The 26065-nt window shown below is 29.4% G+C and overlaps 4 protein-coding genes across 4 annotated transcripts; all 4 read left to right on the forward strand.

The window, feature by feature from the left end:
• The first annotated feature begins 102 nt into the window (after positions 1-102).
• Positions 103-16942, forward strand: LOC123268064. Its single transcript, XM_044732946.1, has 24 exons — positions 103-520; positions 580-1024; positions 5197-5494; positions 5575-5674; positions 5747-5857; positions 7016-7171; positions 10050-10158; positions 10201-10410; positions 10497-10866; positions 10937-11036; positions 11100-11213; positions 11290-11445; positions 11538-11593; positions 12165-12171; positions 12251-12692; positions 12775-13069; positions 13140-13191; positions 14176-14289; positions 15337-15790; positions 15871-16165; positions 16236-16335; positions 16402-16515; positions 16592-16747; positions 16840-16942. Exons 1-24 carry the CDS (start codon positions 485-487, stop codon positions 16897-16899), a joined length of 4350 nt encoding a protein of 1449 aa, XP_044588881.1. The 5' UTR covers positions 103-484; the 3' UTR covers positions 16900-16942.
• Positions 16943-18219: 1277 nt separating this feature from the next.
• On the forward strand, positions 18220-18998 carry LOC123267816 (odorant receptor 2a-like). Its single transcript, XM_044732676.1, has 4 exons — positions 18220-18372; positions 18429-18542; positions 18617-18772; positions 18853-18998. Exons 1-4 carry the CDS (start codon positions 18274-18276, stop codon positions 18907-18909), a joined length of 426 nt encoding a protein of 141 aa, XP_044588611.1. The 5' UTR covers positions 18220-18273; the 3' UTR covers positions 18910-18998.
• Positions 18999-20502: 1504 nt separating this feature from the next.
• On the forward strand, positions 20503-23605 carry LOC123268065. Its single transcript, XM_044732948.1, has 3 exons — positions 20503-20758; positions 21035-21488; positions 23304-23605. The coding sequence occupies exons 1-3, from the start codon at positions 20738-20740 to the stop codon at positions 23603-23605; spliced, it is 777 nt and encodes a 258-aa protein (XP_044588883.1). The 5' UTR covers positions 20503-20737.
• Positions 23606-23811: 206 nt separating this feature from the next.
• LOC123267818 lies at positions 23812-24670 on the forward strand. The gene is made up of 3 exons (XM_044732678.1): positions 23812-23975; positions 24293-24451; positions 24532-24670. The coding sequence occupies exons 1-3, from the start codon at positions 23871-23873 to the stop codon at positions 24586-24588; spliced, it is 321 nt and encodes a 106-aa protein (XP_044588613.1). The 5' UTR covers positions 23812-23870; the 3' UTR covers positions 24589-24670.
• The last annotated feature ends 1395 nt before the right edge of the window (positions 24671-26065 follow it).

The raw sequence follows: 26065 nt of genomic DNA on the forward strand, positions 1-26065 counted from the left end.
TGAATTATCTAGATCACAAAATAATTTTACTCAAGTAAAATTATATTTTGTTATAAAATAAGCACCTGTATTTTTATTTTCACAACAAAAGTGTACTAAATTATTGAAAAACAAATAGCCCGTGCCAAAGTTCAATTATTAAATAACTTTGAAAATACTAATTTAAAACTTTAAACCATGTGAAGAAATAGATTGTTTAAACTTGTAGGCAGCCAGATCACGTCAATACTGATTGTAGTTACACTCTGGCTCCTAGTTATAGAACTGCACTCAAAGAACGCTGTGTAGAAACTGCGCAAGCTTAAACCAAAAGTTTAAAAAAGTTTTATAGCAGACAATATTCACTATGCAGGAAGTGCTTTCCTGCAAATAAAAGTTTGTTCAAAAACAAACAATAAAGTAACTTTTAATTGCACAGTATAGCCAGGGTGTATACCCAGTTTTGTTTACCTCGGAGTTTGTCGCGAGCTCTCTCCCATCATTTATGCTCCAACTATCAAGGGAAGAAAACATGGAAAGTGTGAGTTTACAACTGTCTTTTTACTTCAATAAAATTTATAAACGTTTTATCAATTATAGGAGCAGAAAAAGTTGGATGAAGGTCTTGAAGCATTCGCATGGACTAAAAGAATATCAAGAATTATGGGACTTTGGCCTTTAGCTCCCAATTATTATTTATTTTACTTTCACGTACTATATTTTAGTTGTGCAATAATTCTCCAAGTGATAGATCTTTATGGATCAATTGACGACGCAGATAAGCTTATTGATAACTTCACTGAGAATTTAGCTTCAACGATCGTCTACGTGCGAATTGTGATGCTTCGTGTGCATAATTATCAAACTGGAAAATTACTGTCTCAAGTAATTGAAGATTACAATGTCAATGTTTTTAAAAACTCTTATGAAATTGAAGTGTTTATGAAGTATGTTAATAAGGGTAGATTTCTTTTAAAAGGTTTGAGTATTTTTATTATTTCTTCAGAGTTTTTTTATTACCTCGATCCATTGTTATCTTCATTGTGTAAGTATTTTATTTTTTAAGGACGTTCATGCGTAGAACTTGATCAATTATTTAAAATAAATAATAGTTTAAAAAAACTAAAAACACGCTTTTTATAGAAAACCAAACTAAAAAATAGAAAATAAATTTAAATTAAGAATAGTGTTAAAAATTTCAATAAATATAAATTAATAATAGTGTAAATAAAAAAATGTATTTTATTTTAAAAAAAGCGTGGGGTGCATGGTGTCAATAGTTATAAATATTTTATTGACAGATATGAGTAACGTGATTATCATTTTGATAATATCTTAAAAAGCACCCCACGCTTTTTTTAAAATAAAATACATTTTTTTATTTACACTATTATTAATTTATATTTATTGAAATTTTTAACACTATTCTTAATTTAAATTTATTTTCTATTTTTAGTTTGGTTTTCTATAAAAAGCGTGTTTTAGTTTTTAAACTATTATTTATTTTTACTTTTTAGTTTGGTTTATTTATAAAAGCGTGATTTTTTAGTTTTTTTAAACTATTATTTGTTGATTATCAAAAATATTCAGGCGCGCAAATTACCCACGGAGAGTTACATACTGACATACTGACATACTGACATACAAGTGAAGCTAATAAAAAATAATTATTTATAAATATTATAAATACGGGGAATCAGAGTTCGATTTCGGAGAGCGAGCCTGAGAAACGGCTACCAGAACCAAGGAAGGCCGCAGGCGCGCAGATTACCCACGGAGAGTTACTGACATACTGACAAACTGACATACAAGTGAAGCTAATATAAAGCGTGTAAAAATTATTAACGATTAATAATTAGATTTTTATCTAATACAACCTCATGATAGATCAGCATTGTTTTGAATTTAAAATTATAAAATTTATATTATTAAAGTAGATACCATAATAAATAATGTTTTAAAAAATTAATTGACTTATGCAGTTTTTGTAAATGCATTAAAAAGATAGTGTTTAATTAATTATTTAATATTATTTCACTTGGTATAATGAACGTTCTTTAGGGGAGGGGGGGAGAGAGGTTTTAAAGGTGAAAAAAAGCATATTTTTGTGATTTTTTTGCGGCGACATGAGTAGTATAATTTTATTAAATTTAATCACATATTATTGTACAACTTTTAAAGTATGTCAGAAAAAATTTTAATGAAAAATATTGATATATACGCCAGTGACGTTGAATCTCCGGAGATGCCTTGAAAAAAAAAAGCGTTTTGCGGCGAATATATATTATAACTCGTTACCGTATCATCTGAAACAAAAAAATTGATATGCATTTTGAAGGGGATGTATTTCTCGAGGTAATCAGAAAGAGTTTTTTTTTTCTATTTTTTTGCAGCACTTAAAAGTAAAAAGCGCGATTTTAGCTAAAAAAAATCGGGGTTAATTTGTTATTAAAAAATAGAAAAAAATGGAAAAAAAAAATTAGGATGACGGTTGACTCTAAATGCCATCCCTGCAACTTCCCGCTCATTTTGTACTTAAGCGCTCAAATTTATACATTACGTTTTTAATATAATATAATAATTTTAATATAATTTTTGTGTCATTTTAAGCTCTTCGAGCTCCAAACTCTAATAGCAGTTTAATGAAACACAATTTTTTGAATTTTCAAACGGCAATAACTTTTGAATGAATAAACCGATTTTCACGCGGTTGGCGGCATTCAACGCAGTTTTTAAATCTTTAGGGGCGTCCATTAATTACGTGAGGTGTTCTAGGGGGGGAGTGGATCATGCTAAATCTTACCAAATCTCACTTAGGGGGAAGGGGGGGGGGATCTTAACAAATATCACGTAATTTTTTCTCTAGCAGAAAACAGTGTAAAATTGCGTGAAAAAGTATTTCTATAATAAAATATGGCCAAATTTGACACAATTGTGTTTGTCGTATTCGTCTGAACCCTGCAGAGCAGCAAAGTAGCGCTCGATTGTTTAATTTGATTATTGATCGATAGGATTCACTAATTTTTTAGGTATAGATTTCTTTAAAAAAAAATATCGGTGGTAGCCGGTCTCATGTCGTAATTTTAATACAATTTTGTCATAATATGTTTAATTATCTTCAATTTAAACTATTGTTCGTCGACTTTTAATACTTTTTTCAATTTATTTCGTAGTTGAGAAAATTAAAAAAAAATCAATAATAAATTAAATTTTAGCTTTTATCATCAAATGAATTTTATATGTAAAAAATCCTATTTTTTAGGTAGATGTCTTTAAATATCTATTTGCTGTAGTCAGTCTCATATCGTTATTTGCAAAAATATAATAAAAAATAAATTTTAGGACATTACGGCCTTTTAATAACGTGTTTTTTTCAATATTCAAACAAGAAATCTACCTATCCATGTCGAGTGTAGCCGAATGGCACTTTTTTTCTCAATAATCCAACCCGTTTACAGCCAAAACATAAATTTTGAATAATCTCGCGTGAGATTAGGGGAGGGGGGAGGGAGTTGAGGAAAATCTTACGAAATCTTATCAAGGGGGGAGGGGGGGTTACCAAAAATTCTCAAAAATGCCTCACGTAATTTATGAACGCCCCCTTATGAAGAATCTTCAAGTTTGAATCGATCGAGCCAGGAATTTCAAAGTAACTCCGAAAAAACACTTTTTTCGGTTTTTTTTCGACAACGAAAACTCACGAACGAATAAACCGATTTTGACCGGGCTTGCAGTGATCGACGTGGTTTTTTTTATCTTAAGAGCTGATTAGATTTTTGAATTGATCGGTAAAGCCATTTAAAAGAAATTCCAAAAAAACCACTTTTGAAAAAAATTTTTTTTGTAGTTTTTTGAGATCTCTCAAAATCTACCGATTCGAATCGGTCCAAATTCTATTCAAAATCTAAGTTTAGTCAAGCCCTTTTGAATGGTGCCAACCGCGATGAAATCGGCCGAGCTGTTCAAAAGTTATGAGAGGTTTACATACGGCCACACACACGCATACACACACGCACACACATATACATACATACATACATACATACATACATACATACATACGGACATCATTGCGAAAACATTTCGGGAAGCTTCCTAGGACCTCAAAACGTCAAGATCTGATGAGAACTCGATTTTCGTAAAACGGGGTAAAACCAATAACTTCCCGATTTTTGAAAATTTTCAATTTTCTTAGCGGGAAGTTAAAAATAAATTCTTTCTGATTACCTCGAGAAATACATCATCTTTAAACAGCATATCAATTTTTTTGTTTCAGATAATCCGGTAACAAGTTATAATGTTCACCGTAGAACCCCTTTTTTTTCAAGCCGCCTCTGGAGATTCAACGTCACCGGTTTATGTATTTATTTTATTTTATTTATTTATCAAAATTTTCGACCCTGAAGCCTTAGCTCCTTAAGGGCCTTACATATAAATGAATAAATAATAATAATAAAAGTAGTTAAACAGTAATGGATATGATAATAATAAGACAGTAAGAATAAGAAAAGTAACGTTATCTCAAAGCAAAGTCTATCTAAGTTACTATCTAATGACTTTAGTTGATAAAACAAAAGAAAAGAAAAAATATAAATTAAAATATTTAGTAATTTGAATATTTTAGTAATTACAGTGATTTATCTAGCAGTATGATGTGTAGCACTAAATGGAACTTATATGAATTACAAAAGTCATTTAAATGCGCAGACTAATTAGTATTAGTTATCAATTAGTAAAAGTATCAATATTTTTCATTGAGCGTGTTTAGCCGAACTAAGTCCTGAGTAAACTTAGTAAGATATGTATAGTATAGTAGATAGATATATGTATAGCAGGGAATGCTTTGACTATACTTAGGCTAACTAAGTTTACTCAGAGCTTAGTTGAGCTGAACACGCCCATTGAAAATTTTTTCTAACATACTTCAAAAGTTGTACAATAATATGAAATTAAATTTAATAAAATTATATTACTCATATGTCGCCGCAAAAAAATCACAAAAATATGCTTGATAATATTAATAATATTTTTAACAAATTATGGCAAAAAAATTGACATTTCGAAATTTTAAAAAATTAAAAATACTGTTTTTTAAAAATAATTTTTCGGAACAAATTTGTTCGTTGAATAAAATTAAAATATTATTGACTGCTAACTTTAATGTAATTACATTTTTTTTAACTTCCCGCTAAGCAAAATGAAATTTCTTTATTCCAGCGGATGGTCACCCGGTTGATGAAAATAATCAGACGGTATTTATCATGCCTTACACCATTTATTATCCTTGGGAAGTAAACACTTCGACGCGTTATTATTTAACGTACTTGCCGTTTGGACTATTGGCTTTTTTCATGGGCTTCGGAGGCTCAACGGTGGATTGCATTTTAATATCCTTGGTTTTTTCAATTAGCGGGAAATTGGCTGTATTGACAGTGAGAATCAAAACGCTTTATGGCGGCCCGGATTCCAGAAAAAAGCTTAATGAAATAATCGCCGAGCACAGTCGATTATTAAAGTAAATTTAAAAATTTTTTCCAAAATATACTTATTCATTTTTTGTACATAAAAAATAAATTTGGACAATATTTATTAAAGAATGGGAGCAGTAGTTAGGAACATCCATAGAGCTGGCTTGTTGCTGTACTTAATAAATATCCAGTTTTTAATATGTGTAATTGGCTATCAAGTGTTAATAGTAAGCACAGCTACTAATTTTTTTTGGTAAGATGGGTAATTAATAATATTAATAAGTTGTAAAATTTGATAGTGTTACATGACTGGCCGAGAGTCGGAAGCTATTAAGTATATTCTTTACATCTTACAAATGTATCTTATATTGGTTATTTATTGTGTTATAAGTGAATATCTTACTGACGAGGTAATATGTTTTTATGATGTAAGCTTTTCATGCGACAAGAAATATTTTTCTATACTGAGGAAAAAAAATTTTTTTTAATACAACAAAAAGGTTCTTAAGCAAAGAAAATATTTTTCTTCCTAATTATTTTCTTGAGCGAAAAAAAAATTTTTTTTTTGACACAAGAAATTTCACTTATTCCAAAAAAATTAATTCTCTTGCTTGAAGAAATACGTATATTGATCCAAGAAAATTTATTTAAGTCAAGAAAATCTTGTTGTTTTGAGAAAATTCAGTCTCTTGCTCCAAAAAATTTTGTTCTTGATAGAAGTAAATTTTCTTGTCTTGAGAAAATTTCTCTCTTGCTCCAAAAAATTAAATATTAAGATAGAAGTAAATTTTCATTAATAATTTTATTGATTAACATGTCAAATGGGAAGATCAAATAATATTGAATCATTTTTTTCATTCATTATGTATAATTGCACGCTAAAACTATAATTATAATTAATATTTTAGCTAAAATTATAATTATATATAATCTTTTTTACCCGGACAATTTAAAGATCTGACCAGATCTCGTCAGATAGAGATAATTTAACGATCTGGCCAGATCTGTTTATATATGGCCAGATCTAATCTGTTTTTCCCGGGAAATGGGTACTTATCTAAAAATCTTGATCAAATATAAAAATTTATTGTATCAAGTATTTATGATAATTTGAATTAAGAAAAAATTACTTCCACCAAGAATAGAATTTTAAGAAAAATTTTTACTTCGGCCAACACAACTTTGGTCTTCCTTCAGGCACCCGAAAATTTTCGTGAGTCAAGAACTTTGTTCTCCAATCAAGAAATTTTTCTATTTGTGTACGGGCATTCTTGTGAAAAGTAATTTGTTGGAAAAAAGTTTTCTAGATTTTGAAAACAAAATTTTTTTTCAATGGCAATTTGTGAATAATTTTAATCAAAGTTTTTTTTTTTTCCAAATCTAGAAAAATCTTTTCATGAAAAAAGGTATAAAAGATTTCTTCAGCTAAGAAATAAAATTATTGAAAATTTTAAACAAATTAATTTCTTGTCACAAAAATATTCATTTTTTTTTCAAAAGAAATTTTTTCTCTCAGCATAGATTATAAGAATAAGACTACTTAGTTTTTGAATTAATAATTAATTTAGAGCCTCAATTGTTTCGAAGCGTTCTACAAATGTTCTTGGTATACTTTGATGATAGATTGTCGCAAAGATATTCTTTATTGTGTTAAAAGGTCTCAAAAACCTTTGGGACTAGATGCTGGAAAATTTGCGACCTTCAGCATTATAATTCTAACAGCCGTAAGTTAATATTACTACTCTGCGATTTGTAAAAATTTATATATTTCTTCTGGATAGTTTGTAAAGTTTGGAAGCTACAATTATTAATTAAGTAATTAATATGAACAATTTTTCTTCAATAGGTCACAAAAACTGCGGTTGGTTACTTGAGTGTTCTTAGAAGTTTTTTAATTAGAGAATGAATCAGTCCATCAATCAGGACCTTGTATAAAAATTGTTATTGTTATTAGATGTAAATTATATTTTTGTAATTTAGTTGTAATATTAGAAAAATGCGACAAATAAATGGTGTTGGTTCGTTGAAAGATCTAGTTTACATAATAAATATTGTCTTTAAAGACGCGCAATTATTTATGGATGCTATTTAATAGAAATATTTTTTATGGTTTTTGCCTAAAATTTAGTCAAGTGTACACGGAGAGAAAAATATGGAAATCATTCCTATAATTTTAATGAAATGTTTTCCTATACTATTTTAGGAGCGATTACTTAAATTATGGGAATTGTACCCATAATTTTTGAGAAATGTTACTATAATTATGGGAATGGTTCCTATAATTATAGGAACGATACCTATAATTATAACTGTAATGTTGGCATGATTCCTATAATATATAGGAATAGTTCCCATAATATATAGGAATAGTTTCTATAATATTATAGGAACCATTTCCTATAATATTATAGAAACCATTCCTATAATATTATGGGAAGCATTCCCATAATATTATAGTGATGATGCCTAATAATATTGAGATATTTATCATTACAACTCAAGTTATTTGTGACTTCAATGACTACTTTGAAGCATTTGAAATTATTAGTAATTTCGATAATTTTACTTGCTTCCCAATAACATCATTTGAAGTATATAAAATAAGTAATATTGTTCATATACACGGAAAGAAAAGTGAAGGAATTTTTACTATTTCACTATAGTAATTTTTATTAAATTAAATAGTAACGGTGGACTATACTTCTCATTTAGTAATTTTTACGATCTACTATTGTAAATTTTATCCAACAAACAAGGCTAGCAAGAAACTTAAAAAGTTGAATAATATAGAGCAAATTATACAATATGTATTTGTAAACTTTACAATTCAACTATTGCAAAAATTGACACAAGGTTTTTTAAAAAGATATTTTAGGGAGGGAGAGAGATAGGAGGTTGGACTAATCAGTACAAATACAGTAACCGAAAAAAGAAATCGGAATTTTCATCCTATCTGGGAATCGAACCCAGAAGTTTTTGTTGGGAGCCAGAGACTCTCCCTCTTTTTTTTTTTTTTTTTTTTTTTAATCGTTTATTTTGAATTTATTAATACATAGATTTACAAGGTAAGTGATATATAGGTATAAACGTACATGACCTATTACAATATTTGAAAAACTTATCTTATTCTACCTGGCCTGCATGGCTCTCATAGAAGCTACATATAATGGTTTGGTACCTGAGATGCCTCAATGGGCAATACATATTTTGTTTTTGTTTAATTTTAGTCTTAGTCTTTTATGCATATGAATATTGTAGAGATTAATAGTATATGGTTAGTAATGAGTTAGCCTAAAAAACGATGTATTTTAAAAAGGCTTATCGTATTAAAAAGAAAAACAGATACAACAAAATATAGATATATATATATATAGCAACAAATAAAAGAAAACGGGAGAAAGAGAAGATAATAAATAATAAAGGAGGAAAAGGAGCAGATTAGGTAAACCACCAGTATTCCTTACAATTGTGGGGGATTAACCAATTTGTCTTTTGTGGGACTGAAGTGCAGTATTGTATGTCGGTATTTGATAATATTTTTGAGTCATAATTAATAGCTTTGGCGTTTGGGCCTCTTTTGACGTGGTATATTAACGGTAGGTATGAACTGAGGGTCTTGAATGAGACCTAGGCTGTCCAGGTATGTGAATATTTCGGGAGGTGTGTACCCCGGATGTCATTGCTTGATTGAAGGATTGTGGTTGTGGGTAGAAGGGACCTGATATTAAACTATTTTCAGTAGAAGAGGATGCATTGGCAAAATGATTGCGGCAAAGTCGGATAATGTGGTCGTCAATACGTCCAATGTTTGCTGTATTTAGTATAGTTAGATTGTGATAGAATTTTATATAATTCGATTCGGGTGTTTTGTTCATGTTGAGGCAGGCTCTTAAGCATTGCCTTTCAAATTTTCTTAATTTTTCCATTTCTTTAGGTGGAATATTAAACCAAATAGGGCAGCCGTAGGTAATAATTGGTCTGATTAGAAGTTGGTAACATAATATTTTGACCTTTCTGTTTTAGAAATTTAGAATAGAATAGTCTAGACAGGCTTTTGAATTGCTTTTTGGCTTTATTAATTTGGGTGTCAATGTGTGAGTAGAAGTTTAAATTATTAGAGACTCTCCCTCTACGCTATCCAAGGTAAACTAGTACCCATGTCCTTTAACATTTACATAAACTCGGAGTCTAGCGCTCCTTCAATAGTATAGGAACCATTCCTATAATATTATAGCAACTATTCTTTTAATAATATAGGGACCATTCCTATAATATTATAGGAACCATTCCCATAATATATACAAGCTATTCCATTATTGTATAGGAACGTTTCCAATAAACTATGGGTATAGTTCCGATAATGAGTATAGGATTGATACCTATAATGATCATTTTATTATAGGAACCATTCCCATAATTTTTGGAAAGATTCTTATAAATTTCTCTCCGTGTATTAGATTGAAAGTAGGAAATATATTACAGCTGAAAATTGAAGTTTAAATTCTTTCGATTTCAGTAAAGTAAAGAAGATAAATGAAAAGTGTAAGTAAGAACGAATTAAAATAATTAAATTGATAATAATAACTGGTAATTGCTCACCAGGATCAGGAAACATTGAAGAAAGGTTTTAAGATATTGAAATGGTCGAAAACATTTTCAAAAGTCATTGGCCTGTGGCCGTTATCATACAATCCTTATTTATTTGGTATAGGTATATTTTATAATACTATTTACGTGATTCTATCATTGTTAGATATGTATAAATCATTCGGCAATACTGACAAGCTGGTTGATAATGCGACGATGACTGTGATAATTGTGGTCGTATACGTCCGTATGTTATTTTTCCGTATCAACATTTCTAGTCTTGATGAAATATATGCCCAAGTGTTAAAAGATTACAACGTCAGTGATTTTAAAAATTCCGAAGAAATTGAAGTATTTATGCAGTTTATTAATAAAGGTATATTTTTGTTGAGAGGATTCGCTACTTTTATGTTAGGAACCGAATTTGTTTGGTACTTCAGTTCATTAACAGCAACATGTAAGTATTATCATTAACTTGCATTTATAACAATTCATACTTGTTGATTTCTTCCAATTGCTTTTTAAATTTTATTACAGCTGAGTTCTTCATTGATGATAACAATCAAACAATATTTATCATTCCTTACTCAATTTATATTTTCTATGAAATAAATACCTTGACGCGTTATTATTTGACATTCTTAACCCTTTTGCCAACGATTTGGATCTTTGGGTTCGGAACTATGTCAGTGGATTCCATTTTGATTTCTCTGCTCTTTTATATCAATGGAAAGATGGCTGTGTTGACAATGAGGATTGACGCGCTCGAAAACGGCCCTAATTCCAGGAAGGAACTTAATAAAATAATCGCCGAGCACTGTAAATTATTGAAGTAATTATTCCACTTAAAATTGATTCATTTAATAAAAATTTATAAATACAAACAATTTTATTAATTGAAGAATGGGAAATGGCGTTAAAGATGCTTACAGTGCTGGATTACTCGTTTACTTAGTGAATACCAATGTGATAATCTGCATTGTTGGCTATCAAATTTTGATAGTAAGTAAATTTTCGTCATTATTGTTAATCTCAATACATTATAAATATCATTAATTTTAATAGAATTTCATGGCGGGAGGCCAAAAAGCAGAGTTAGTTCGACTTATTCTGTTAATGATGCAAATGTATGCGATGTTAAATATTTATTGTATGATTAGTGAACATATGACTGCTGAGGTAATTCAATACTTTGTTTAATTTTCATTTCAATGTATAATGTTATTAACTCAGCATTATCCTTTCTTCACTTTAGAGTCTGAAGTGTTGCGAAGCATTTTACAACATTCGCTGGTACAATTTGCCGATTGATTGTAGTAAAGATATTGTTTTCTGTATTGAACGTTCCCAACAACCGCTGGCACTTTGGGCAGGTCAATTTACAACATTTAGCAGCGTTACTCTGACAGACGTAAGTTGTATAATAATTTATAGTAAAAAGAATATTGCTTACATTATTTTTGAAAAACTGGGTAGAAATTGATTATTTTTTTCTTCAAATAGGTGACAAAGGCTGCATTGAGTTACTTGTCAGTTCTTCGCAGCTTCATGATTGCCGAGTAGAATTTGTCTATAAAAATTTTCTAAGGAAAACATGATGTTTACGATTCAAGATATCCATAAATTTCCTCACAAAAATTGTAGTTATCTATTTGCATTTAAAAATATTTCTATTTATTTGCAAAATAAATCTGTTTCTATTGAACTGCAATTTATTTATTGCCATAAAATTGGCCGTGATATTTATGAGGTCACAAAAACTGCGGTTAATTTTTAAGTACTCTTAGAAATTTTTAATTAGAGAATAGATCAGTCTATCAATCAGGTCCTTTTATTGAAATTCTTATTATTATTAGATGTTAATTATATTTTTGTAAATTTAATTGTAATATTAAAAAATGGGATAAGTAAATGGTGTTGGTATATTGAAAGATCTAGATAACAAAATAAATTTTATTTTTAAAGATCTGCAATTATCTAGGAACATAATTTCAGTATTTATATTTTTGTATAAAACGGCTTGAGTCGAATTTGAAGATTCTTTTTCTATAATTTTGTGAAGTGTATAGATTAGATTAAAGTTAAAAATGTTCTAGATAATCATAAAATTTTTAATATCTCCTATTTCAGCGATCAAGTAAAAAGATAAATGGAAGACGTAAGTAAAAAAGTTTAAATAATTAATTTGAAACTGATGACGAATAATCGCCCACTAGGATCAGGAAGCGTTGAAGAAAGGTTCTGAGATATTCAAATGGCCGAAAAAAATTTCGAAAGTCATTGGTCTGTGGCTTCTATCGCTGAATCCTTATTTATTTGGTATAGGTGCATGTTATTATACTATTTACGTGGTTTTAGCATTGTTAGATATGTATAAATCATTCACCAATACTGAAATGTTGATTGATAACGTTTCGGAGACTTTGGGAATTACAATGGTATACACCCTTATGTTATTGCTTCGCTTCAACATTTCTAACCTTGGTGAAATATATTCGCGAATATTCGAGGATTACAACGTCAGTGATTTCGAAAATTCTCAAGAAATCGAAGTATTTACGCAGTTTATCAATAAAGGCATATTTTTGGTGAGAGGATTCGCCAGTTTCATGATAGGAACCGAATTCGTTTGGTACTTCAGTTCATTAGCAGCAACACGTAAGTATTGCGTCATTAACTTTCATTTATAACAACTCATACTTGTTGATTTCTTCCAATTGCTTTTAAAATTTTATTACAGCTGAGTTCTTCATTGATGATAACAATCAAACAATATTTATCATTCCTTACCCTATTTATATTTCCTATGAAATAAATAGCTTGACGCGTTATTATTTGACATTCGTAACCCTTATGCCGACGATTTGGATCTTTGGCTTTGGAAATGTGTCAGTGGATTCCATTTTGATTTCTCTGCTCTTTTATATCAGTGGAAAGATGGCTGTGTTGACAATGAGGATTGACGCTCTCGAAAACGGCCCTAATTCTAGGATGGAACTCAATAAAATAATCGCCGAGCACTGTAAATTATTGAAGTAATTATTCCACTTAAAATTGATTCATTTAATAAAAATTTATAAATACAAACAATTTTATTAATTGAAGAATGGGAAATGGCGTTAAAGATGCTTACAGTGCTGGATTACTCGTTTACTTAGTAAGTACTAAGGGGGCGTCCATTAATTACGTGAGGTGTTCTAGGGGGGGAGTGGATCATGCTAAATCTTACCAAATCTCACTTAGGGGGAAGGGGGGGGGGATCTTAACAAATATCACGTAATTTTTTCTCTAGCAGAAAACAGTGTAAAATTGCGTGAAAAAAGTATTTATAATAAAATATGGCCAAATTCTGGTACACAATAGTGTTTGTCGTATTCGTCTGAACCCTGCAGAGCAGCAAAGTAGCGCTCGATTGTTTAATTTGATTATTGATCGATAGGATTCACTAATTTTTTAGGTATAGATTTCTTTAAAAATCTATCGGTGGTAGCCGGTCTCATGTCGTAATTTTAATACAATTTTGTCATAATATGTTTAATTATCTTCAATTTAAACTATTGTTCGTCGACTTTTAATACTTTTTTCAATTTATTTAGTAGTTGAGAAAATTAAAAAAAAATCAATAATAAATTAAATTTTAGTTTTTATCATAAAATGATTTTTATATGTAAAAATCCTATTTTTATGTAGATGTCTTTAAATATCTATTTGCTGTAGTCAGTCTCATATCGTTATTTGCAAAAATATAATAAAAAATAAATTTTAGGACATTACGGCCTTTTAATAACGTGTTTTTTTCAATATTCAAACAAGAAATCTACCTATCCATGTCGGGTGTAGCCGAATGGCACTTTTTTTCTCAATAATCCAACCCGTTTACAGCCAAAACATAAATTTTGAATAATCTCGCGTGAGATTTGGGGAGGGGGGAGGGAGTTGAAGAAAATCTTACGAAATCTCATCAAGGGTGGAGGGGGGGGGGGTTACCAAAAATTCTCAAAAATGCCTCACGTAATTTATGGACGCCCCCTAATTCAATAATCTGCATTCTCGGGTACCAAATTTTAATAGAAAGTATCACTTTAGTCATTTCTGTCTTTATTGTTCATAATAGATTATTAATATCATTAAACTTTGATAGAATTTCATAGCAGGAGGTCAAGAAGTAAAGATAATTCGATTTGGTCTGTTCATGATGCAAGTATATGCGATGTTAAGTATTTATTGTATAATCAGTGAACATATGACTGCTGAGGTAATTTACAACGTTATTTAATTTTTATTTCAATATTTTTATCAACTCAGAATTATCCGTTCTTCACTCTAGAGTCTGAAATGTTGCGAAGCATTTTACAACACTAGTTAGTACAATTTGCCGATTGATTGTAGTAAAGATATTGTTTTTTGTATTGAACGTTCTCAACAACCGCTGGCACTTTGGGCAGGTCAATTTACAAAATTTAGCAGCGTTACTCTTACAAACGTGAGTTGTATAATATTTTTATAGTATGAAAAATGTAGGTGACATTTTTTTTTAAAAACTCGGTGATAATTGATTATTTCTTCTTTGAATAGGTTACGAAGACCGCGTTGAGTTACTTGTCAGTTCTTCGTAGCTTCAAGATCTCCAAGTAGAATTTGTCTATAAATATCTTCTAAGGAAGACATGATGTATCCGACGATTCAAAAGTATCAATAAATTTCCTCACAAAAATTGTAGTTACCTATTTGAATTTAAAATATTTCTATTTATAAAATTAGTTTTTTTTTGCAAAATAAATCTGCTTCTATTGAACTGCAATTTATTTATTGCCATAAAATTGGCCGTAATATTTATGAGGTCACAAAAACTGCGGTTAGTTACTTGGGTTTTTTAAGAAATTTTTTAATTAGAGAATGAATCAGTCCACCAAACAGTACCTTAAATTGGAATTGTTATTGTTATTAGATGTTAATTTTACTTTTGTAAATTTAGTTGTAATATTAGAAAAATGCGACAAGTAAATGGTGTTGGTTTATTGAGAGATCTAGGTAACAAAATAAATCTTATCTTTAAAGATCTGCAATCATCTAGGAATATCATTTCAGTATTTATATTTTTTGTATAAAAAAGCTTACGTCGAATTTGAAGCTTTTTTTTTCTAGAATTTCGTGAAATGTATATGTTAGATGATAAGTTAAAAAAATTGCGGATAATCATAAAATTTTAATGTCTCCAATTTCAGCGATCAAGTACAGAAGATAAATGAAGGGTGTAAGTAAAAACAAGTTCAATTAATTATATTGAAACTAATGACTGTTAATTGCTCACCAGGATCAGGAAGCATTGAAGAAAGGTTCTGAGATATTTAAATGGCCGGAAAAAATTTCAAAAGTCGTTGGTCTGTGGCCTTTATCGCTGAATCCCTATTTATTTAGTATAGGTGCATGTTATTATACTTTTTATCTGGTGCTAGCAATAATAGACATGTATAAATCGGTCACCAATACTGAAATGTTCATCGATAATATTACGGAGACTTTGGGAGTTGTGCTCGTATACGTCCGTGTGTTATTGCTTCGCTTCAACATTTCTAATCTTGGTGAAATATATTCGCAAATATTCAAGGATTACAACGTCAGTGATTTCGAAAGTTCTGAAGAAATCCAAGTATTTTTGCAGTTTATTAATAAAGGTATATTTTTGTTGAGAGGATTCGCCACTTTTATGTTAGGAACTGAATTCGTTTGGTACTTCAGTTCATTAGCAGCAACACGTAAGTATTATCATTAACTTGCATTTGTAAAAACTCATACGTGTTGATTTCTTCTAATTGTTCTGTAAATTTTATTACAGCTGAGTTTCTCATTGATGATAACAATCAAACAATATTTATCATTCCCTACAAACTTTATATTTTCTATGAAATAAATAGCTTGACACGTTATTATTTGACATTCGTAACCCTTATGCTAACGATTTGGATCTTTGGCTTCGGAAATGTGTCAGTGGATTCCATTTTGATTTCTCTGCTCTTTTATATCAGTGGAAAGATGGCTGTGCTAACAATGAGGATTGACGCGCTCGAAAACGGCCCTAATTCCAGGAAGAAACTCAATAAAATAATCGCCGAGCACTGTAAATTATTGAAGTAATTATTCTACTTAAAATTAGTTAATTTAATAAAAATTTATAAATACTAATAATTTCATTGTTTGAAGAATGGGAGATAGCGTTAAAGATGCTTTCAGTGCTGGATTACTAGTTTACTTACTAACTACCAATTCTATAATCTGCATTCTTGGCTACCAAATTTTAATAGTAAGTGATAATAATTTTCGTCATTATTGTTCATAATACATTATTAATATCATTAAACTTCAATAGAATTTTATAGCGGGAGGCCAAGCAGTAGAGATCATTCGATTTGGTCTATTCTTAATGCAAATGTATGCTATGTTAAGTATTTATTGTATGATAAGTGAACATATTACTGCTGAGGTAATTCAATACTTTGTTTAATTTTCATTTCAATACATAATGTTTTCATCTCAGCATTATTCTTTCTTTATTTTAGAGTCTGAAATGTTGCGAAGCATTTTACAACATTCGCTGGTACAATTTACCGATTGATTGTAGTAAAGATATTGTTGTCTGTATTGAACGTTCCCAACAACCCCTGGCACTTTGGGCAGGTCAATTTACAACATTTAGCAGCGTTACTCTTACAGACGTGAGTTCTATAATATTATTATAGTAAGAACAATATAGCTTACATTATTTTTCAAAAACTCGGTAATAATTGATTGTTTTTTCTCTAAATAGGTGACAAAGACTGCGTTGAGTTACTTATCAGTTCTTCGCAGCTTCAAGATTGCTGAGTAGAATTTATCTATAAATATCTTATAATTTCTTGACAAAAAATGTAGATATACCTGTTTGGATTTAAAATATCCTTTTATTTATCTATTCTATTCATATGTGAAATAAATGTACTTTAATTGAACTGCAATTTATTTATTGCCGTAAAATTAGCGTTCCTCTTGGAGACATAAAATTTTTAATAATCGATCATTTCAATTCAATTTAAAGATCTATAAAATTACACCATGTAAAAAGATGCATAATTAGGACGATCTGAGTATTACTGGGCTAACACAGCTAGTTTAAATTTCCGAGATTGTAAAACAATTTTTAAATTTTATATTTCAGCAATCCACTGTAATTTTTCTCAAGCTTTTTTGTACCATTTATATTTCTTCATGGAAGAAAACATGAAAAGTGCAAGTGAGTCAAGAACGACGAAAAGAGTAAGTAAAAGAAAATTTAGATTTCTTCTGTGAAACTAACGATTGATAAATTGCTCATCAGGATCAGAAAACGCTGAAGAAAGGTTATGAAATATTCAAATGGACTAAAAAAATATCGACAGTAATTGGTCTGTGGCCATTATCGCAGAATCCTTTTTTGTTTACTATATGTACAGTTTATTATATTATTTACGTGGTTCTAGCATTGTTAGATATGTATAAATCATTTGACAATACTGACGAGCTAGTTGATAATGTTACGGAGTCTATGGCAGTTATCTACATATACTTCCGCATATTATTTCTTCGTGTCAACATTTCTAGCCTTGGTGAAATATATTCGCAAGTATTCAAGGATTATAGCGTCAGTGATTTCGAAAATTCTCAAGAAATCGAAGTATTTATGCAGTTTATTAATAAAGGTATATTTTTGGTGAGAGGATTCGCCAGTTTCATGATAGGAACCGAAGCCGTTTGGTACTTCAGTTCATTAGCAGCAACACGTAAGTATTATCATTAACTTGCATTTATAACAACTCATACGTGTTGATTTCTTCTAATTGCTTTGTAAATTTTATTACAGCTGAGTTCTTCATTGATGATAACAATCAAACAATATTTATCATTCCCTACAAACTTTATTTTTTCCATGAAATAAATAGCTTGACGCGTTATTATTTGACGTTTTTATGCATTATGCCTTCGATTTGGGCCTTTGGCTTCGGATATGTGTCAGTGGATTCCACTTTGATTTCACTGCTCTTTTATATCAGTGGAAAAATGGCTGTGTTGACAATGAGAATTGACGCGCTCGAAAACGGCCCTAATTCCAGGAAGGAACTCAATAAAATAATCGCCGAGCACTGTAAATTATTGAAGTAATTATTCCACTTAAAATTGATTAATTTAATAAAAATTTATAAATACAAACAATTTTATTGTTTTAAGAATGGGAGATGGCGTTAAAGATGCTTACAGTGGTGGATTACTAGTTTACTTAGTAAATACCAATGTGATAATCTGCATCGTCGGCTATCAAATGTTAATAGTAAGTAAATTTTCCTCAATGTTAATCTTCAATATTAATTATGTAATTTTTGATAGACTTTTATGGTACCCGGTCGAGAGGCGGACTTTTTTCGATATGCTCTGTACATGGGCGAAATGTATATGTTGTTGAGTATTTTTTGTATGATTAGTGAACACTTAACTGCTGAGGTAATTATATATATCTCTTCATTTTCTCTCCATTATTTTTAAAAAAGCTTACTATTCCTTCTTTATTTTTGCAGAGTTTAAAATGTTGCGAAGCATTTTACAATTGTCAATGGTACGACTTGCCAATTGATTGTAAAAAAGACATAATTTACTGCATCGAACGCTCTCAAAAACCTTTGGCTCTGTCGGCCGGTAAATTTACAATATTTAGTAACGTTACTATGACTAATGTAAGTTTTATAATACACATTATTGAGATAAATATAGAAAAATATAGTTTTGATTATTTTTTAAAAATCTTGTTTACTAGGTCACAAAAGCTGCAATGGGGTACTTAAGTGTGCTGAGAAACTTCTTAGATGAATAATAAATTAGATGTTTAGCTCACCTCGTTATAGTTATATTATTAATAAATATGTATAATAATCATGAGTTGTGATTTATGATTTAAATGAAGTAGATAGAGTTAACTAATATGGTTTGTGTTATAAAAAATACTTTTTGACACATATTTTAGAAACTCTTATCTCTTCATATATCTTCTCACTTCTATAGCTTGAAAATGGTGTTGATTTATTGAATTATTAATATCACAAAATAAATTTAGTTAAATTGGATTATAGTTTATTTTTTTTTTCTACAAAACCAAATTATTTAATCCTACATCTAGTTTATTTATTAAAAAACCGTTCCCATTTCTTCTCTATTTGCACTTATTGAAAGAAATCGTATTTGTTTACTAATTGTATGAGACTTTCTTAACTTTTGAAAATTTACTTACAAAAAAAAAAAAAAAACTGCGATGTGAAGATAAAAAATTTCACCATAATTTCATAGCTAAATTTTTCATTAAAGATAAATTTAGAAACTGGGGAAATAAAGGATAAGGGGAAAGGGGGGACCTTACTCAGTAGGAATTTTCGGTCACCGAAAAAATAATTCGGACAGCCCAGAACGGGACACGAACCCGGATCATTTAGTTACACCCCAAAGGCTCTACCAGTTAAGCTATCCGAGACACTTAACCCTTTAATGTTCGGTCTTGAATCCCCACTCTTAATTCGAGTCATATGTCTTTTTCTTTAAGTGAGAGAGCTATAGTCTCTTTCCTAAAGAGGGGGCCAGAAAAGTAGTAAAAAGGGGCGCATGGACATACTAGTACAACTAAACCGTCTTTCACACAACCGAATAACGGACTATGATATGCTCTCTCCCCTAACAGCTCACACCGAGATTCTTTTTGCTTCCAGAACATTAAAGGGTTAAGCAAAATAAAATTTGTTTTATGCCGTAAGATGGACGGCGGAGTTCCTAAGATGGTCCACCTTTACAAGCATGGAATGTGAATGTTATCCATACATGCTTGTAAATTAAAATAAAATCAATTAAAAAAAAATATTTAATTTTCATAATATAAAATAAATTTTCAGAAAAAATTTCTTAAACAAAATAGAATTACAAAAATATTATGATACTGAAGTTAGCTGACAACTGTCAATTTTTTTTAATCTTTACAATAAATTAATTGCAATAAAAACCCATTTTAAAAAATTTCCACTCATAAATTCTTTTAATTTTCACATGTAGAATTTTTTAATTAAGTTTTTTTCATAATAATTTTATTGCTATAAAATTATAAAAAAATTTTTAATGTCAGTCAACTTGAGTGTCATAAAATATTTCATGAATTGATAATTGACTTCTAAAAAATTTTTTAATTTTCACTGTGATAAAATAAAACTGTCAAAAACTTAGCACAAATTTTACATCACGTCAATTTAATTAAGCTTCTTCTCAATCTTGTTGGTGGTAAAAGACTGGTCTACAACAGTAAAGAACAATATACATTGACCAAATTCGCGCATGTGCTGTAAGCAAGTTGCTAAACAAATAAAAACAAAGTTATTGTAAACTTTAAATTTTTCTTCTCCGCAAACACAAAGGATGGCTATAAGTTAATTGTCCTTTGTCATTCTATAAACAATAAATGTTCAGTATATGCTCTTTGTGCTTTAAAACTTTTCGATGCCGGTAGCAAAAAGTAAACTTACGCTTGCGTACGTATAAAAATAACAAAACTCTTAGCAATTATATGTATAGCTCGCGGACTTTCAACCAACGAAGAAATGTTTACTTCGGAGATTGTCACAGCCGAGGATCCCTCATTCAACATAAACTTTTTCAGTTGACAAGACATGGAAGAAGAAAAGCACCGAGTAAGCACTGTGATATAACATGACACTAAAATCAGCTGACATTGAAAATTTTTTTCATTTTTTTAATTAATTAAATTAGAACTACAAAGAATATTTTTTAAAAATTGTACTTATAGTTTTTCAAATTTTTAACAAGACAAATTGTTCTTTTTATTTTTTTCTATTCATTTTTTTAATAAGATAAATCCTAAAAATCTTCAGATGTCTGCTAATTTTATTTTCATTAATATTACATCAGTTTGTTTCATAAAAAATTAATTGTCAAATTATTTGCAGATAAAAGAATTAATTGCAGAGGGTGTCAAAGTTTTTGATTGGGCGAACTGGATTTCTGTGGGAATCGGGGTCTGGCCCCTCACACCAAACAACTATCTTTTTAACGTAGTTTTTGTTTACTTTACAGTGATGATGATTCTAGAGTACACGGACCTTTTTGTGCATATTCATGATTTTGCATCTGTTGTGGATAACCTCTCAGAGAATCTGGCGTTTACCATTGTATATTCGTACACCTTCTCGCTGAGGTTTTATGAAAAAAAGCTAGCTCAAGTTTTTAGAGAAACACTGATGGATTATGCTAGTAATAAAGCGTTGAAAAATATGAAAGAAGTTAAACTGTTTATGGTGTATACGAAAAACGCAAAATTTTTTGCTAAATACATTTTTATATCGATAGCGCTTACTGGTATTATTTGGTTGTTCCAACCGCTGATTTTAATGTCTACATTTGGTGCGTTCAATTTTTTTATTTTACTTTTTTTTTAATGGGTGATAGTAACTACACTACTCACAAAAATTAAGGGAATAAAAAAAAAATGCTAATTTTTTTTAGATTTTTGACGGGCTATATTTCAGCGGAAAATGATCGTATCGCAAAAATAGAAAATGGATTTTAAAGCTCTAAGACTATAGTTTTCAGATGTCAAGGTCAAAATTTTTTAGGAATTACGGTTTTAAGATGATCCGAAGAAATAGAGCGAAAAAAAAATTTCCAAATTTTTGAATTTTTTTTTTTCACTCTATGGGCTCCGAAAAATTTTTTCAGACAGAGCGACCTTATGGAACAGATAGAATGTTTATTTAGCTTTAATTGCATTTTTTATTTAGCTTGCATATTTTATTTAGCTTGATACGACCATTTGTTGCGGAGATATCCGAGATTAGACGAAAAAGGACGTTTATGTCTTTAACCATTAATATCTCTGCAACCAATAATCGCACAGCAAAAAAAAGGACAGTTTTGCAAACTGGAAGAAATTTCCAATGAAATCCCATAAAAAAATTTCAGAAAAAAAAATCTTATCGGTGTCTGGTACCGCTTTAAAAAAAGTCGAAAAAAGTGACTTTTTTCCTTATTTTGGTTGATCGACTGTATCTTAAAAAATATCGACGGGGAAGCTAGACAAAAAAAACGACAAACAAAAAAATTCGAAAATTAAGGTAAATTTTTTTTTCTGTGAAAGAAATTTTTTTTTTTTGGAGAAAAAAAATTTTTTACCTTAATTTTCGAATTTTTTTGTTAGTCGTTTTCTTTTTATTCGAATTTACTGATGAGCCGAGGCAAATTGAGTGCAAAACAAAAAAAAATCAATTTTTCATTTTTCTGAAAATTGCAGCACGATAATGGATAAAATCTTATTCCTTTAATTTTTTCAAAATTTTGATTACTCGGGGCGAAAAAACTACTGGATGGATCGATCTGAAAATTTACATGGTTCTTAGGGGTATATTGAGGTGTAAAAATTCCTGCAATGTCTAGCTTCCCCGTCGATATTTGTTAAGATACAGTCGATCAACCAAAATAAGGGAAAAAGTCACTTTTTTCGACTTTTTTTAGAGTGGTACCGTACACCAATAAGATTTTTTTTTCTGAAATTTTTTTATAGAATTTCATTGGAAATTTCTTCCAGTTTGCAAAACTGTCCTTTTTTTTGCTGTGCGATTATTGGTTGCAGAGATATTTATGGTTAAAGACATAAACGTCCTTTTTCGTCTAATTTCGGATATCTCCGCAACAAATGGTCGTATTAAGCTAAATAAAAAATGCAATTAAAGCTAAATAAACAGGCTATTTGTTCCATAAGGTCGCTCTGTCTGAAAAAATTTTTCGCAGCCAATAGAGTGAAAAAAAAAATGCAAAAATTTGGAAATTTTTTTTTTCGCTCTATTTCTTCGGATCATCTTAAAACCGTAATTCCTAAAAAATTTTAACCTTGACATCTGAAAACTAGAGTCTCAGAGCTTTAAAATCCATTTTTTATTTTTGCGATACAATCATTTTCCGCTGAAATACATCCCGTCAAAAATCTAAAAAAAATTAGCATTTTTTTTTATTCCCTTAATTTTTGTGAGTAGTGTATTTAGATTCAACGCTTTCTGGAATTATCGAAGAAAATGTAATTGCTCTGGAAATTTGGAACTTCATGGTTGATTACAAATGTATTGCCTTGAAATTTATTAATTAACAGAAGATTAGCGATGAATCTAAAAAATTACTCATAATTATAATTACTATTGGTAACATTTTATTAATGTTTTGGAAAAGATGCTGGAATTGACATTGATAATAAAACAGGATCTTTTATATTACCATATCATTTTCACATTTGCTACAAATTGGATGATTTTAAAACCTACGCATTAACATATCTCTGGCAGAGCCCATTTGCAGCCATTATTTGTTTTGGTATAAGTAGTTTTAATGTTTTTCTAATAATTCTTGTTTTCCATGTAAGTGGAAGAATGGCTGTTTTAACAAGAAGAATTGATGAATTAAAATTTGAAAAAGTTAACTTCCAACGTAAGATTAATGAAATCATTATAGAGCATATTAGAATTTTGAAGTAAGGATAATTCCTTTGTGCCTCTAAAAGATTTAGCATTCCAAATTAATTTTTAAATTATTTCTTCAATGTATTTTTATTAGCTTGGGAAGTAAAATTTCAGATATATTCGCTGCGCCATTATTGACATTTTTTGTATTAACTAACTTGCTACTCTGTATTAGTGTATATCAAATATTGCTTGTAATTATTTTTTTTACTAAGCTAAAATATTAAGCTGTTGTTGCTATTTTTATATTAATATCATAAGTACTATTTTTCAGAATATTATGACAGGACTAAATACGGATATTCTTCAGTATATTGTATTATTAATAACAGTTTATCTTATGTTGTATGTTATTTGTATGAATGGTGAGCGTTTTTCTGAAGAGGTGACTATTTAAAAATTTTAATTTTGTTTTGTATTAAAATTTTTTTTCTCCCCTCCGGGCGGAAAGCGTCAATTTTCCGCCCGCTGCGCTAAATGAAAATGCCGCTTTCCGCCTCCGTCGAGGAGAAAAATAGTATTCTCACCACGGGCAGGAAATAAGAAAGCCTCAGATCACATGTTTGTCGACCTCGGCTTCGCCTCGGTCAACAATTACATATAATCTGAGACATTTCTTATTTTCCTGCCCTAGGTAAGAAATATACTATTAGATAAGTATTAGCCTAAATCGTTTAACAGTTATTACTTTTTTTTACATAGGGAAATAAAATTAGTCAAGCATTTTACAATTTTACTGACTGTGACTTCCATGATATTAAAAGCAAGAAAAAAATAATATTTTCTCTACTGAGATCACAAAAACCACTTACACTTAAAGCTGGAAAATTTTCCAACTTTGATTATGGAACGTTATCTAATGCAAGTTTTTAATTAAATTTCATTAATAACTATGATTTTTATTCACCGTCGAATTATTAAATAATTCTATTTATTTTCAGATCACTAAATCAGCGGTTGGATACTTGTCAGTACTTAGAAAATTGTTAATGGATTAATTTATTTATTTTGAATCTAGTTGAAGTATTTCTAAAATCTAGTGGTTATTAATATATATAAATTTTGTTGAAGAAATTTATAAAATTTAAGGAAAATTAAAGGATTTATTTGAAGAAATTAATGCATAGATTGTGCTAAAATTCTAATAAAAATTTTCAACAACTATTTAAACATGAAATTTTTCATTTTTAATTTAACTTAACTATAATTCTGTTTTTTAGAGTCATTTCTTTTTCTCTCGTGGTTAATTAAATATTTCTTTTTAAACTAGTTTAAAAAACCGCAAGACCATTTTGTTATATTCTTTTACTCAAGAAAAAAATCTTGTGAAAAACGGATTGAACTTTTTTTACATAGAAAAATGAATGAATTTAAAACTTTGTAATTTATGACTGAAAACGCGCATGATCATTAATAAAAATATTATAATGCTGCTAAATAAATTTAGTGCTAAACGTTTACTCATGATTAATTCACCTTTAATAGTTATCAATTTTGTTTTAAATCTCACTTGCTCAAGCATTGAAATCATTTTTATAAGTAAAGAGACATTAAAATCCTCGGAAGTATCTACAGAACTAAACTATAATTCTGTTTGTAAGCGGACAGATATCGCGCATGATTATTGTATAAGTTTCTGTGAGAAGAGCAAAAACATTTCGCCTAGCAGAAAATTTGTCGTTGACGATAATTTACGTCCGCACATTGATGCTACGCGTAAATAACTAGAAAGTAGGCTCAGTGATTAGAAAATACTTGAAGGACTCGAAAGTCAGTGCTTTCAGAAATTCCAAAGAGAGAGACATGTTTTGTTTGTGCGATATACCAAAAAGTAAAATCTTTTCGCCAAGTTCGACCATAATATTCTGTGAATATAAATCGAACAAAACAGTTTCACTGTAAAAATCGCGCCAAGTCCACGTTCATAAGACTATTAAGAAAAAAATTTGTTTTCTTTACAAAAATATATAAAATAAAAATAAAAATCCAAGTAACCGATATGATTGTTTATGATTTTCGGAAATTAAAAAATTGTGTTATAAATTTAAAAATTAAGAAAAAAATTTTGGAACGTATTTAGTGTGCGCGGTTGCAAAATATTTTTACTTTTAATGAAATTCGTAAAATCTATTTACTAGGACTTTAAAAATTTAAATACACAATGACGCACACCAAGTACGTTCCAAAATTTTTTCTTAATTTTTAAATTCATAACACAATTTTTTTAATTTCCGAAAATCATAAACAATCATATCGGTTACTTGGATTTTTTATTTTTTATTTTATATATTTTTGTAAAGAAAAACAAATTTTTTTTTCTTAATAGTCTTATGAACGTGGACTTGGCGCGATTTTTACAGTGAAACTGTTTTTGTTCGGATTTTAGTATTTTTACACGCTTTTTGTAATTATAATAAAAATTTACAATTGGTACCAACTTAAATCTCGCGTTGGTTGCATTTTTTACACGCTTTT

Source organism: Cotesia glomerata, linkage group LG6 (genome assembly GCF_020080835.1).
Source record: "Cotesia glomerata isolate CgM1 linkage group LG6, MPM_Cglom_v2.3, whole genome shotgun sequence".
NCBI lineage: Eukaryota > Metazoa > Arthropoda > Insecta > Hymenoptera > Braconidae > Cotesia > Cotesia glomerata.

What these genes read in the sequence shown, in the direction of transcription:
- LOC123268064 (XM_044732946.1), top strand. Translation starts at nt 485, where the DNA reads ATGCTCCAACTATCAAGGGAAGAAAACATGGAAAGT. An exon ending in TCCTTATTTATTTGGTATAG is followed by an intron (nt 10,159 to 10,200) that starts GTATATTTTATA and finishes TATCATTGTTAG; the next exon opens with ATATGTATAAATCATTCGGC. An exon ending in GTGAACATATGACTGCTGAG is followed by an intron (nt 11,214 to 11,289) that starts GTAATTCAATAC and finishes TCTTCACTTTAG; the next exon opens with AGTCTGAAGTGTTGCGAAGC.
- LOC123267816 (XM_044732676.1), top strand. Translation starts at nt 18,274, where the DNA reads ATGGGAGATGGCGTTAAAGATGCTTACAGTGGTGGATTACTAGTTTAC. An exon ending in GTGAACACTTAACTGCTGAG is followed by an intron (nt 18,543 to 18,616) that starts GTAATTATATAT and finishes TTATTTTTGCAG; the next exon opens with AGTTTAAAATGTTGCGAAGC. An exon ending in GTAACGTTACTATGACTAAT is followed by an intron (nt 18,773 to 18,852) that starts GTAAGTTTTATA and finishes CTTGTTTACTAG; the next exon opens with GTCACAAAAGCTGCAATGGG.
- LOC123268065 (XM_044732948.1), top strand. Translation starts at nt 20,738, where the DNA reads ATGGAAGAAGAAAAGCACCGA. An exon ending in TGGAAGAAGAAAAGCACCGA is followed by an intron (nt 20,759 to 21,034) that starts GTAAGCACTGTG and finishes AATTATTTGCAG; the next exon opens with ATAAAAGAATTAATTGCAGA. An exon ending in GATTTTAATGTCTACATTTG is followed by an intron (nt 21,489 to 23,303) that starts GTGCGTTCAATT and finishes GTTTTGGAAAAG; the next exon opens with ATGCTGGAATTGACATTGAT.
- LOC123267818 (XM_044732678.1), top strand. Translation starts at nt 23,871, where the DNA reads ATGACAGGACTAAATACGGATATTCTTCAGTATATTGTATTATTAATA. An exon ending in GTGAGCGTTTTTCTGAAGAG is followed by an intron (nt 23,976 to 24,292) that starts GTGACTATTTAA and finishes TTTTTTACATAG; the next exon opens with GGAAATAAAATTAGTCAAGC. An exon ending in ATTATGGAACGTTATCTAAT is followed by an intron (nt 24,452 to 24,531) that starts GCAAGTTTTTAA and finishes ATTTATTTTCAG; the next exon opens with ATCACTAAATCAGCGGTTGG.